The 13570-nt window shown below is 39.4% G+C and overlaps 1 long non-coding RNA gene and 1 gene segment (V, D, J or C); one reads left to right on the top strand and one right to left on the bottom strand.

The window, feature by feature from the left end:
• The first annotated feature begins 264 nt into the window (after positions 1-264).
• Positions 265-8358, top strand: LOC134486781 (uncharacterized). Its single transcript, XR_010066183.1, has 4 exons — positions 265-436; positions 4198-4293; positions 4564-4671; positions 7827-8358. It is a non-coding gene; the product is annotated as an uncharacterized LOC134486781 (long non-coding RNA).
• Positions 8359-8905: 547 nt separating this feature from the next.
• On the bottom strand, positions 8906-9489 carry LOC120102293 (immunoglobulin kappa variable 1-39-like). The segment is given in 2 exon segments: positions 8906-9225; positions 9359-9489. Coding segments are annotated over 2 exon segments (444 nt in total).
• Positions 9490-13570: the final 4081 nt, after the last annotated feature.

Raw genomic sequence — 13570 nt, 5'->3', positions numbered from 1 at the left:
GGATCCATGCTGATATCTGTGTCCCATGTTGCTACCAAAGGCTATTCAGAAGTCAATAATCTGGCCTACTGCCTGAGACCATGTAGATATCTGGGGCTGTGCTGATGCCAGGGGCCATGATAACAGCAAGGACTAAACTGATCTGAGTGGCCTATGATGCCACTTGAGGCCATTGTGATGTCCTGGTTCAGGTTACCACTAAGGATTATGTCTTAGTTCAAGGTCCTGATGCAGCTATAGTCTGTATCTATGTTGTTGCTCCAAATTATTACCAAATGCCATACTTACATTTGTACTATTGGTTGCTACAAGAGATCAGGTAGATGTTTGAGAGCTGTGCTGCTGCCACCATGAAATATACTGCTATGAGTGGACTGTGCTTCCACATAAGGCTATGGTGACATCTGGACCCATGCTGCTACAAGGATGTATCTAGGTATGTGGTCCTGCATCCAGGACCTGTGTTGATATCCCTGGCCTCTGCTATCACCATAAGCCATGCAATGTTCCCATTCTAGGCTGTTGCCTGAGGAGAGGCTAAGTTATTAGCACTGTACTAAGATGGTGCTGTACATCAACTGTGTCAGAAAAGCTGGTTTTCCAACTCGCTGGCCATCACACTCAAGAAAGCTGTCCCTGTGCCTTAGAAGCCACCACACTCAGATGAACCTGGGCATTCTAAGAGAGCTGGCTGTTGTGGCATGGGTGTCTGAAAGCTGGTCCCTATGACATAAAAGCAGGACAGCTGGCCCACACCTTGCTAAGATAGCAAACTGGAGCCGCACCTGGTGGTATGGGCATGGGAGAGCCAACCATGGTGTGTGAGGGCCCGAGAGCTGTCTCTGTTCCTCACCCAGTCAAAATGGAGGAGCTATCCCTGGTGGTGTGACAGGGGTGCTGGTAGGCTGACTAACTTTGTTTCTACCCAGACTTAGATCCAGTCCTCTGATTTGGCTCACTCTATCATCTACCACATCTGTGACAGGCTGGCATTGGTGAATAGGCAGGGTCTATAGATCCAAAGCTACAAGATCTCCATGACATGAAGAAACATCAGGATATACAAGAGAAGTCCCAGTGAAGATCTTGTATTGATACTATAGCAGAAGGCAGAGGCCTCAAAACAGGACAATGACTCATTGCAGTGAACATTTGCAAATAAAGAGGTTTGGACCAAAGGATATACTGTGGGACACATTATGTGTGATACACTATAGCTTCTACCACAAGATGTTTCTTTTTCTTTTTGATTTGTTTTCTGGGTGAGGGGGATTGCAAGGGCAGATGTTAGATATGAAAGGAAAGGGAGGTGAGTGAAATGGGGTACAAAAAGAATTAATAAAATGTTAAAAATTCTTTAAATTATCTAAAGTGGACATATAACATGTAAAGCATGCACATGCACATGCACATGCATACACAAACACACACAGACAAACACACACACACATACACACACACACACACACACACACACACACACACACACACACATCCCTATCCTAGAGACTGTTAGTAAGAGACTAAAAATTATGAGGTTATTCTGACAACAACACCTCTTCCTGTGATGTTATATTTCATTTAAATGTTTCTGAGTTCATTTGTTTTAAATAATGAGTGCCTGGAGAATAATCTGCCAGGTCACTTCTCTGAGTTTACTGGGTTTCCCTCTGCTGGTCACCTGATATAATGTCAGTGGTCAGTAGACATTTGTGCTTGTGTCTCCATAAACAGGATTGAGCACTGTAAATAGTCTAATGCAGTTTTGTTAAAGTTGTAAAGGTCGGATAGCACAACATCCACATTCTTAGTCTTGGTGCAGAGTTATGTCAAATGCCTTGTTTTTTCTCATAGCATGGGCAGGTAAGGGTTTGATATTCTGAACATTCATAAAGAATTCCATTATTTACATTGGTAAAAATTCTATGGAATTTTAAATTGATGAATTAAAATACTGCAAGGATTCAGATGTCTTAGACTTACAAATGCTAGAAGGATGTACAGAAATTTAAAAGTCCTTTCCTATTTAAGAAATATTTCAAAGCTTTGGATTTCAAAATGTCCCTTTATTGTCTTTTGGTTTAAAAGAAAATATTGTATCTTCTATATTTTATCATCAAGAATTACTCAGTCCTGAATAGGCACCTATAACTACTACATAGCATTGATTGATGTGTCACATGACCTAAAAGATACAAATATAATTCAGCTAAATAAAAAGAGGACAATTTAGCAGATTTAAGTTTTTGAAAAAGTGGCATTTTATTTTGGTCATTAAACAAACTATAGCATATTTTTAAAGTAAGGATATTGTCTGTATTAATTAGTCCTGGACTTTGAGAAATGTCCTCATTAAGAGTCAAAAAACCAGGGGGTGGGGATTTAGCTCAGTGGTAGAGCGCTGCCTAGCAAGCACAAGGCCCTGGGTTCGGTCCCCAGCTCCGAAAAAAAGAAAAGGAAAAAAAAGAGTCACAAAACCAACTTTTGCAATATTTGAGCAACACAATGGCATTCTAGTAAAATAGAAATCAATAGTTCTTCACTGTTAAAAAACTTCACAAGTCCTGTTAATCAAGTTTGTGTACTTTTCTTAAGCATGGACCAGCATTAGTAAAACAGAATGTTAGACTTTCCCAAGCTTACACATTTAATTGGCTGAACACTTCTCAGTTTTAAGATGAAACATAAAACTGGTAGTTTTAGCATTAGACTCTAGTGGATACAATGGGCGTGTTAATTTTTTGGAGATAGCAGTAGTATCTTTAACAATATGGGATTAAATGTTTTCTCAGTGTGCATAAGCATTTTCTCATGTTCATGTCCTCAGTAGATGATTAAAACAAATTCATCATACTCATGGAATAGCTTTTCGGTAAAGGAACCAATGTCTAATGTTCAGAGACATTAATTTTATGGTGTGGAGGAATAGCTGTGAAGTTACTTCTGAGTACTTGTCAGGTTAAGTGATCCCAAACCTGAGAAAAGGGGGTTACATATTCCACTTGAATCAAAATGTTATATGCTACACTAAGAGACATGGCACACATTGACTGGCAGAAAGGTAACAAGATTTCCTGATGACATTCTTCTGACAAGGCTCTACCGAAACACTAATGAGATAGAAAATTGTCATGAAGGGATACTGGAGAGGTTCTCTGTTTCTAACAAGTGTGTTCATTGAGAAACCCAGTGATAAATACTGGGGATTTTATGCCTGATGCTTTTCTGTTGCTAAGAAACACATTTGATTTTTCCTTACTGTATAAAACAAATGTGCCAAAATAATTTTTATTAATTTATTGTGTATATATATATGTATACACATACACACATATATATGTATATATATACATATATATATATATATATATGTTGCATGTCGTTATAGACACACAAGAAGAGGGCATCAAATGCCATTACACATGGTTGTAAGCCACCATGTGGTCACCAGTAATTGACCCCAGTACCTCTGGAAGAGCAGTCACACAGAGACATCTCTCCAACCTCATAATTAAAAGTCAAATTCAGAGACATTTTTGAACAATAACTAGATGTGTATAGTTTCACTCTCATAGTGGTAGCTTAGAAATAAACCAATTCAAGAAAAATTCATGCAGGCAACTTTGGCTGATTTACAAAACTACTGTGCCCTGAATAATCTTGGTTATGTTGTTATTCATATAATCTTATTCAGCCAACCTGCAAAAAACCACACTGCTTAGTGTTGAATAGATCCACAAAGGGATCATTATCACCTCTGGACTCAAGAGAAGTTATTTTTAAAGTAAAAGGAATTTTTTATTTGAATAGGAAAGTGAATAAATAAGGGAGAAATTGAATAAATAGGAACATAGAAAATCATTGCAACTAATGTTTGATTTCCAGCACTAACTGGTGATGACTTCATGAGAGTGAACACTGATGTCCAAATCTGTCCCTCTGTGTGTTGCATAACCACAGTCTGCTATGTCTGTCACACTTTAGTAAAATGTTTTTCAGAAGAAGACAAAAAATCTCAGGGAACAAATGGAAATTTGCCAATTACGGTTTAATGGAGCACATTCTGGTTATTTAACGTATTTGGTAAACTGGTGGCTAGTCTAAAAACTCAAAATTTGTTCTTTTTATCATGGTAAAATTGCCATTTAGAAGTTCCAGAGATGGCTCTGTGGTTAAGAGAATTGGTTGTTCTTTCAGAGAACTGGGTTTGTTTCCTAGAACTAACATGGAACTTTACAACTATATGTGAACTACAGTCCCAGAAGATCCAACACCTTCTCTGACCCTCCACAGGTATGAGACGGCCAGATGGCGGTCATGCAGGTAGAAAACACATACAAGCAAAATAATTATTTTTAAATTTACACTTAGAACTTATTTTATGGTCTCACTTAGGTTTGTTTCTTTTATTGGTTTATTTGTTTGTCAATTTCATATAAGTATAAAATGTTTTCTAAATGTTCTCTCTCTACACATTCTGTTATGTTACCAATCCCCTCCCCAAATCAATGTCAGTCCCTTTGCCCTTTGATATTAGTCTGTTTTGTGAATTTGTCTACTTAGATCCTACTTTATGGAGATTATATTGCAATTATTTACAAAAGCTTAATTGAGTCATCAGCGGATACACAGTTGAAGTCAATGTCCATCCTTCTCACAGATGATTCAACAGTAAGTACCAAAACCAGTGTTTCAGTTGTCCATGATTCACTGTTTTCAGGTCCATTCCTATGCAGATCAGTATACAAATCCAGAGCTAGTGTGATTGTAATTGCTGTGATTTGCCAAGAAGATAAAAGTTCACAGGCTTTCTTCCCATTTCCTGGCTCCATTTAAGCAGAAGAAAGGATAGTGCAGATGACTTGTTTAAGACATGGTACTCTCTAGTCATTTACACTCAGCACTTGACAAAGCCATGAATTTGTAGTCACCAAAATATGCTGAACAGTAATGTTTCTGATTATGACTGAGAGAAGCATTATGTATGAATATAGTGTAAAAATTGAGTGAACATTGGCATGAGGTCATTTGGAAGTAGAATAATGCAGAAAAGACTTTCACTGGCATTCGCACCTACTTCTTCAGGATTCCAGGGTATATTTAAAACAACAAATATCTTATTTTGGGTTATACTGCTGTGGACATACACCATGACCAAGGCAACTCTTTTAAGAACAACATTTAATTGGGGCTGGCTTACAATTCTGAGGTTCAGTCCATTATCATCAAAGCAGGAGCATGGTAGTGGGGATGGTGCAGCAGTAACTGAGAGTTCTACATCTTTAGCCATAGCAAACAGGAAATGACTAGTTTCCAGTCAGAGAGGAAGAGGATCTTAAAGTCCAAAATCACAGGGACGAACCTACTGGAAGACTACACCTCCAAATAATGGTTTTCCTTGGGTCAAACATATTCAAACAAATACACCAAGCCTTGTGGAATGAACAACTACTGGGTTTGGGTATTTTCTGTCAGTAGAGAGCCATTGTTGAGCTAACCATGGACTGTTGGCAATTATAATTAATACATATTTTTGTGTGTGAAAATATGCATTTATATGTATACACACATATGAATGAAGTTATTACATAAAAATAAAAAGATCAGTTTAATAACAGGATATTTTTTTTAGTTACCTACTTGCTAAACTGACTAGGTGTAAATGGCTGATGAAGGTAGGTAAGATCTGTTAAAAACAGGGTAGATTTTTATTCAACTTTACCCAATTATTTTTCTTGCTTAAGAGAAAGGGGCATGTCATTGTCCTGAAGGAGGTGAAATATCAAGGCTAATGATGCTGAGGAGGCCAGGAACAGGTGACACTGAAAGTTCAGCTCCTGGGCCTAGACCTATAATCAGAGTTCTCAGAATCTCTCTCTCTCTCTCTCTCTCTCTCTCTCTCTCTCTCTCTCTCTCTCTCTTTCTCTCTCTCTCTCTCAAACACACACACACACATACACACACACACACACACACACACACACACACACACACACACACACAATCCGTGTTAAGATTGGATCAGAACTATTCACTGAAACACTGTGCTATCATCAGTAGATAATGAAAGTACAGATTACCCAAAATTTATCCATAGCAAACACTACAGAGTTAAGTGCTACATTAGATATATACTCCTCTATCCATGATTTATTATTGCCAAGTAAATTCTTATGCAGACTCAGTCAGTACACACATTCCCAGCTGCTGACTGATTGGTATTGTGATATTTTGGTACAATTTTTCCAATACTTTCCTCCCACAGGCCCCCAATATTACCCTACCCACCATCTCACCCTCCATGACTACTCATAAAAGAGGAGGTCTCCCATAGAATCAGTCTTGAAATATCAAATTTCATATGACTATTCTGGAGACCAGCTCCAGCTACAAGGTTCAGGTCCTAAGGCAGGGAAAGAGCATTGGGGAAAGTGAAAGCACTGACCAAGTGGTCTTGAACAGTTGGAGACATTTTATTAAAATTAATCATAACATCAGCATTTAAAAAGCTACATTGTTACTAAAAAAAACCCCAAACGTTTCCTTTGTCATTCGCTGTTCCTGCTCAGTCAATCACTAGTGTGAACTCATTCTGCACTAGAAGGCACAAGTTCAGCAAGTCAAAAATAAATGTCTAGCCAGACATATCCTATAGACAGGAGCACATAACCAGCTGGTAGTAAATGTGGTTACATAGTTATGTAATTGAACATAGTATTACCTGAGGACCCAGCCATACAACTCTTGGGGATATACCCAAATAATGTTCTAACATATAACAAGGACACATGTTTCACTATGTTCATATCAGCCTTACTTATAAAAGCCAGAAGCTGGAAAGAACCCAGATGTCCCTTAAGAGAGGAATGGATACAGAAAATGTAGCACATTTACACAATAAAGAACTACTCAGTTTTGAAAAACAAACACTACATGAAATTCATGGGCAATAGAGGGGACTAGAAAATATCATCCTGAGTGATATAAAACAATCACACAGAAAAAATAAACATGAAATGCATTCACTGATAAGAGGATATTAGCACAAAACTTTGAATTATGCAAGATACAATTCACTGACCACATGAAGCTCAAGAAGAAGGATGAACAAAGTGCAGATACTTTAGTCCTTCTTAGAAGGGGTTACAAAAAAATATTAATCGGTGGAAATGCAGAGACAAGATTTTGAGTAGCGACTGAAGGAAATTTAATCCAGAGACTGACTCACCTGGGAATCCAGCCCATATACACAAAGCCACCAAACCTAGACATTATTTCTGATGCCAAGAAGTGCATACTGACAGAGTCCTGATATAGCTGTCTCCTGAAAGTCTCTGCCAGAGCATGGCATATACAGAAGCCAATACTGTGAGCCAACCATAGAACTTAGAAGAGAGTCACCATTTTATGAGTCAGAGAAAGGATTGAAGGAGCTGAAGGAGTTTGCAACTTCATAAGAACAACAATACCAACCAACCGGAGCTCCCAGTCACTAAACCACCATCCAAAAAATAAACATGGACATACCCATAGCTCCAGCTGTATATGTAGCTGAGGTTGACCTTGTTGGGGACCAATGGGAGGAGATGGCTTTGGTCCTAACAAGGCTCACCCCTCCAAACTTTTAGGGAATGTCAGGGCAGGAAAGGGTAGGTGGATAGTTGAGGGAACACCCTCATAGAATAAGGGGGAAGATGATGGGACAGGACTTATTATGGGAAACCAGGGAAAGGGGATAACATTTGAAATGTAAATAAAAACATCTACTATAAAAAAGAACAAAGTAAACTTTATTTTAACGTCTGTTCTGTTTTTTCTTCCTCCAGTTATGCTATTCTTTACCTTCTTTATGTTCATCTTCCATGATATATCATGTGCTAGCTGAACGTATTTCACAAGAGGAACGCCATTTAAACATTGCATAATATAACCTCATGACAAGTAAGAAAGCTATGTAATGATCTCTAGAGGGTCTTAAAAATGGTTTCTATTAAATCAATAGCTACTTATAATGAATCACTAAGGAAGCAAATTACAGTGACAAGTAACTTATTTTCACTATCAATGATATTCTTTTATACTTGTAGATAGGCTTCTAGCATAATTGTCCTCTGAGAAGTCACACTCAGCTGCAGACTGAAACAGATACAGGAAAAACAACCGAACATTGAATGAAGCTTTTGTTTTCTTATGGAAATATTGGGGAAAGGATTAAAGGTAATAAGTAATTAGTAATAAGAATTCCTTAGGAAAACAAAGAGTCAACTATCCTGAGCTTTGAGGGCTCCCAGAAAGTGAACAAAAAAGGCATATGAAGATGTTTCAATACTGTTTACTACCTTTAAGCAGACTAGTGCACATGGGAGCCAGAAGAATTCTATGGGAAGTGGTGCAGAAAGCTGAAAGCATCAATAAATACTGCTAGAATTACAAGAAACAACAGGGAATCATGGTTATGCAGGCTTCCTTTTCTCTGAAACATGTGCCCTAGAATTATTTGAAGAGCACAAATCATTTATACTTACAAATTCCATCAATAATATTTCTCTACTTTTAAATACTGGTACTTAGAAACTAATTTTCTGCATTTAAGTAAATACAGTACTAGGATGTCCACAGTACCTTTCCCTGTTCTGTATGCATCCCAACTAGTGCTACAACTCAGATTCCTCACCAGGAATGACTGTGTCCTCTGTTAAGGCAGAAAAGATACTGGTATTAAGTATTTTTGGAAATAAACTGGAAGGAAGATAGAAGACAGAGAAGACCTCTTATCCTTTTCTAAAAAAACAAATGACTCTCTATGAGCTTTGAAAAAACACCCATTACATCTGAAAATCAATTTCAGACTCACGAGAAGCAGCAGTTGGGTAAGTTTAGCCTTTCACTCTGCTCCCATAGGGGTTTATGTTATGACTTGTAACATTGTGGGTGGGGTATAACCTTGCTGACAATAGTAAGTCGCAATATCTTCAGATTCTAGGCCACTAATGGTAAGAGAGTAATCTTTCCCAGACCCACTGCCACTGAACCTTGATGGGACCCCAGATTGTAGATTTGATGTGTAGTAAATCAGGAGTTTAACACTTCCATCTTCTTTCTTCTGATACCAGGCCAAAATATTGTTAATATTCTCACTTGCCCTGCAACTGATGGTGACTCTTTCTCCCAGAGATGCAGACAGGGAGGAGGGAGACTGGGTCATCTTGATGTCACATCGGGCACCTAGGAATAGAATAGAGACATAGTAAATATCCGTACAGTTAATCAGGATAAGAAAGGATATCCCCCAAATGCCAGTCAACATTAATCACAGGATAACAGTGAAATTCTCATTTTAGTTTTTTTTTTTTTTTACCAAGAAGCCAGAGTAGCAGGATCCCAAGGAACTGAACAGGGGCCCGTATGTCCATGTTAAGACTTGACTGCAATGGCAACTGCACAGGGTGTAACTGGTATATGAAGAAGTCCCCAAAGTGCATGCAAATCAAAGGGAACCAGTTATTTTATGGCTGGGCACAGGTGCAAGGCTTAGTCATCTCAGCAGTTAGCAGTCCCAGTATCCCTAGATGCCCAAAGTCAAACCACACATATTTCTCCAGAAAATGCATTTTTTTATTGCTTTAAAATTGTTGAAGTAATTTTGGATATTATTTGAAAAATTCTAGTATATAAGCTGCATGTTGAATAATGTACTTCAAAAATATGGTTGAGGAATGTAAAAGACTATCCTGCTGTCAGGAAATATACAATAGAGAAGGGGATGTTGAACCTTTTATTTACTGAAATAACTGTGAATGATCGCTAAAACACTATTTTTTTCTTGTAAAGTGCCTTTGTGTTTAGAATAGTCATTTCTATAAATTAAAAGGGTAAACTGATCAGGATTTTTTAATAATTTGAAAACTATAATTTAGCAGCCCTCACTGTGCTTCCTAGAATACAAAATGAAGAAGTACACAGCATTCGATATCCATATTTGCTAATTTTTCTGCCATTTGCTACTGCTTCCCACAATTCCTCATTATGAGTGATTATTGAAGACAGATTTGAATGCAATAGCAGAAAACACCACTATGTAAAGTGCATCTTTGCTGATTATTACAAACCATATTTTCACTCTTAATTCTTAAATAGAACCAGAGACATTATCCCGATTCAAGAGACAGCCTCAACATCTGCACGCATGAATCAATCTCCCAACTCTGATTTGGATTATAGCAGGTCAGGAGTTTAACCATGTAACCTAGTTTGTGCTGAATCCAGTCCGATAATTGCTGATATTCTGACTTGCCTAGGAAGTGATCGTGACTGTGTCCCAAAGATGCAGACAAAGAGGATAGGACTGGATACTCTAAATGTTAAATCTGGTTCCTGGAATGTAATACAAACTAAACTTCAACAAAATTAAGCACCGTAATCAAGGACTACCCCCAGTGTACCATGTAACACTGATCACAGTGCCACATTTAAATTCTCATTGTAGTCCTTGGGAGGGGAGAAGGAGCCCTCATGACTGTGCTTTGTCCTGCTTGGAACTATTGACACTAAATGACCAAGTAGTAAGTCCTTGGGACAATCATTTTGCTTGGGAAACCTGCCAATTTGCGAAAGATAAGCAGATCTAGGTATTGATTCAGGATTGCTTATTTCAGTAGCTTAGTACAGGCTGTGTCTGAAGTGTCCCAGGCCATACAACAACATACATAGTTCTTTTCAGAGGAGCACTTCTTCGACAAAGAAACTACCCTAGAAAAGACCATTTTGAGATTATTTTGTAAATTTATAGGGAAATTATTTGACACAATATTTAATTCTTAAAAGGAAAACGTATGAAAAAATATAACTTTCAGTGATATTCCATACAGTAGATAAAGGACACAATAATATTTAAGTTATTCTTTTACAAGTCTGACTGGGAATTCATTGTGTTCTAAGTGAAATTAATTAATTAACTAATTAATTTTCCTAAAAATAGTTTATCGGGATTATATTAATTATTTCAAACATATATTTTAATTGCTTTAGAAATTACTATTGCAGAAGAAGTTGAAGTTATTTCCAGCTGGACCACTGGTATTATTATGTAATCTCAAAATATATAAATACATTCCATTGTCATTTGACTGTATACTTTTCATAACTGGAGAATAAATGGGCTGTACCTCTCCTCAGGTTTGAAATACCTTTACTTGCCTGTTTATAAACTTGTGCTACTATTTCCCACAACTAATAAGCATGAATAGTCAACAAGTGCTACCAGATTTAATGACTTTAACCAAAACACTGTTTCTTATTATGTGGCTATGCTATGTGCAGTAAATATAGTATACCAGCCATAGGACAGATTTACAATAAAAGGAAGTTTTTCAGGGAGTCATGGGAAAAGAGGGTGAGAAGAGAGTAGTAGCAGAAAAAGGGAGGGGTACAGAAAAGAAGGAAGAGGAGGAAAGAAGAAGAGAAAGAGGGGGTGTGGAAGAGGCAGGCTGGGAACACATGGAAAGAGGGAGTAGGGGGAAAGAAAGGCCAGAGGGAAGCAAGTGGGGGAGGGGAGCAGAGAGAGTAAAGAGAGGTCAGTAGTGAAATTAGTAAAACAAAATGTGCTGACTGATTAGGAGACTAATAGAATGCTCAATGACTGACAAAGTCGTTCAAATCCATTGTAAGTATGGAATAACAGAATGTCCTCATTCAGCTTGAAATTCTCTCAAAAATTAAATATACATAATTAAATTGCAGAGAACTAATGGAATATACTGAAAAGACACACAGATAATTACTTTCACAGAAAAATCGATCACCCAGAATGTTGTGCTCATAGTTTTTAATTTAATTTACTACCACGATACATTAAGGTAAAAATCATTCAACATTATTTTCTATGTATTGACGTATTCTTAGTATTAGAAGATAGACATTAAAAAAAAGAAAATAGACATTAAAAAAAAGAAAATAGACATTAAATTACAACCAAGGGGACTTGCTTAAGTGTTCAATGTTTCTCGCAAAGAATATATACAATAAGAATTACCATATATAAAAATATATGAGCAGCTCTCTGCTCCCAGACCCCGTGAGAGAGAGACCCAACCGCCTGATCAGGTGGGCACTCCTGAGGCTGCAGAGCGGAAGAGACCACCAACACTGCTCACCCCTGCCCACATCCCTGGCCCAAGAGGAAACTGTACAAGGCCTCTGGGCTCCCGTGGGGGAGAGCCCAGGAGCGGCAGGACCCCTGCCTGAGACACCAACTGAACCTGAAGGAAACAGACCAGATAAACAGTTCTCTGCACCCAAATCCCGTGGGAGGGAGAGCTAAACCTTCAGAGAGGCAGACAAGCCTGGGAAACCAGAAGAAACTGCTCCCTGCACACACATCTCGGACGCCAGAGGAAAAAGCCAAAGACCATCTGGAACCCTGGTGCACTGAAGCTCCCGGAAACGGCAGCACAGGTCTTCCTGGTTGCTGCCGCTGCAGAGAGCCCGTGGGCAGCACCCCACGAGCGAACTTGAGCCTCGGGACCACAGGTAAGACCAAATTTTCTGCTGCAAGAAAGCTGCCTGGTGAGCTTGGGACACACGGAAGCAGAATTCCTCAAGGACCGGGCACGTTCTGTGTTTACCGGAAGTCCCACAACCGCGGACCCTGGCCCGCAGCACTTCTCTGCTCCCAGACCCCGTGAGAGAGAGACCCAACCGCCTGGTCAGGTGGGCACTCCTGAGGCTGCAGAGCAAAAGAGACCACCAACACTGCTCACCCCTGCCCACATCCCTGGCCCAAGAGGAAACTATATAAGGCCTCTGGGCTCCCGTGGGGGAGGGCCCAGGAGCGGCAGGACCCCTGCCTGAGACACCGCCAGAACCTGAAGGAACCAGACCGGATAAACAGTTCTCTGCACCCAAATCCCGTGGGAAGGAGAGCTAAACCTTCAGAGAGGCAGACAAGCCTGGGAAACCAGAAGAAACTGCTCCCTGCACACACATCTCGGACACCAGAGGGAAAAGCCAAAGACCATCTGGAACCCTGGTGCACTGAAGCTCCCAGAAGGGGCGGCACAGGTCTTCCTGGTTGCTGCCACTGCAGAGAGCCCGTGGGCAGCACCCCATGAGCGAACTTGAGCCTCGGGACCACAGGTAAGACCAACTTTTCTGCTGCAAGAAAGCTGCCTGGTGAACTCAAGACACAGGCCCACAGGAACAGATGAAGACCTGTAGAGAGGAAAAACTACACGCCGGAAAGCAGAACACTCTGTCCCCATAACTGACTGAAAGAGAGGAAAACAGGTCTACAGCACTCCTGACACAGGCTTATAGGACAGTCTAGCCACTGTCAGAAATAGCAGAACAAAGTAACACTAGAGATAATCTGATGGCGAGAGGCAAGCGCAGGAACCCAAGCAACAGAAACCAAGACTACATGGCACCATCGGAGCCCAATTCTCCCATCAAAACAGATATGGAATATCCAAACACACCAGAAAAGCAAGATCTAGTTTCAAAATCATTTTTGATCATGATGCTGGAGGACTTCAAGAAAGACGTGAAGAACTCCTTTAGAGAACAAGTAGAA

This window comes from Rattus norvegicus, chromosome 4, assembly GCF_036323735.1.
Source record: "Rattus norvegicus strain BN/NHsdMcwi chromosome 4, GRCr8, whole genome shotgun sequence".
NCBI lineage: Eukaryota > Metazoa > Chordata > Mammalia > Rodentia > Muridae > Rattus > Rattus norvegicus.
Note: the sequence above shows the minus strand (reverse complement) of the source record. Positions and strands in the feature narration are given on the sequence as shown.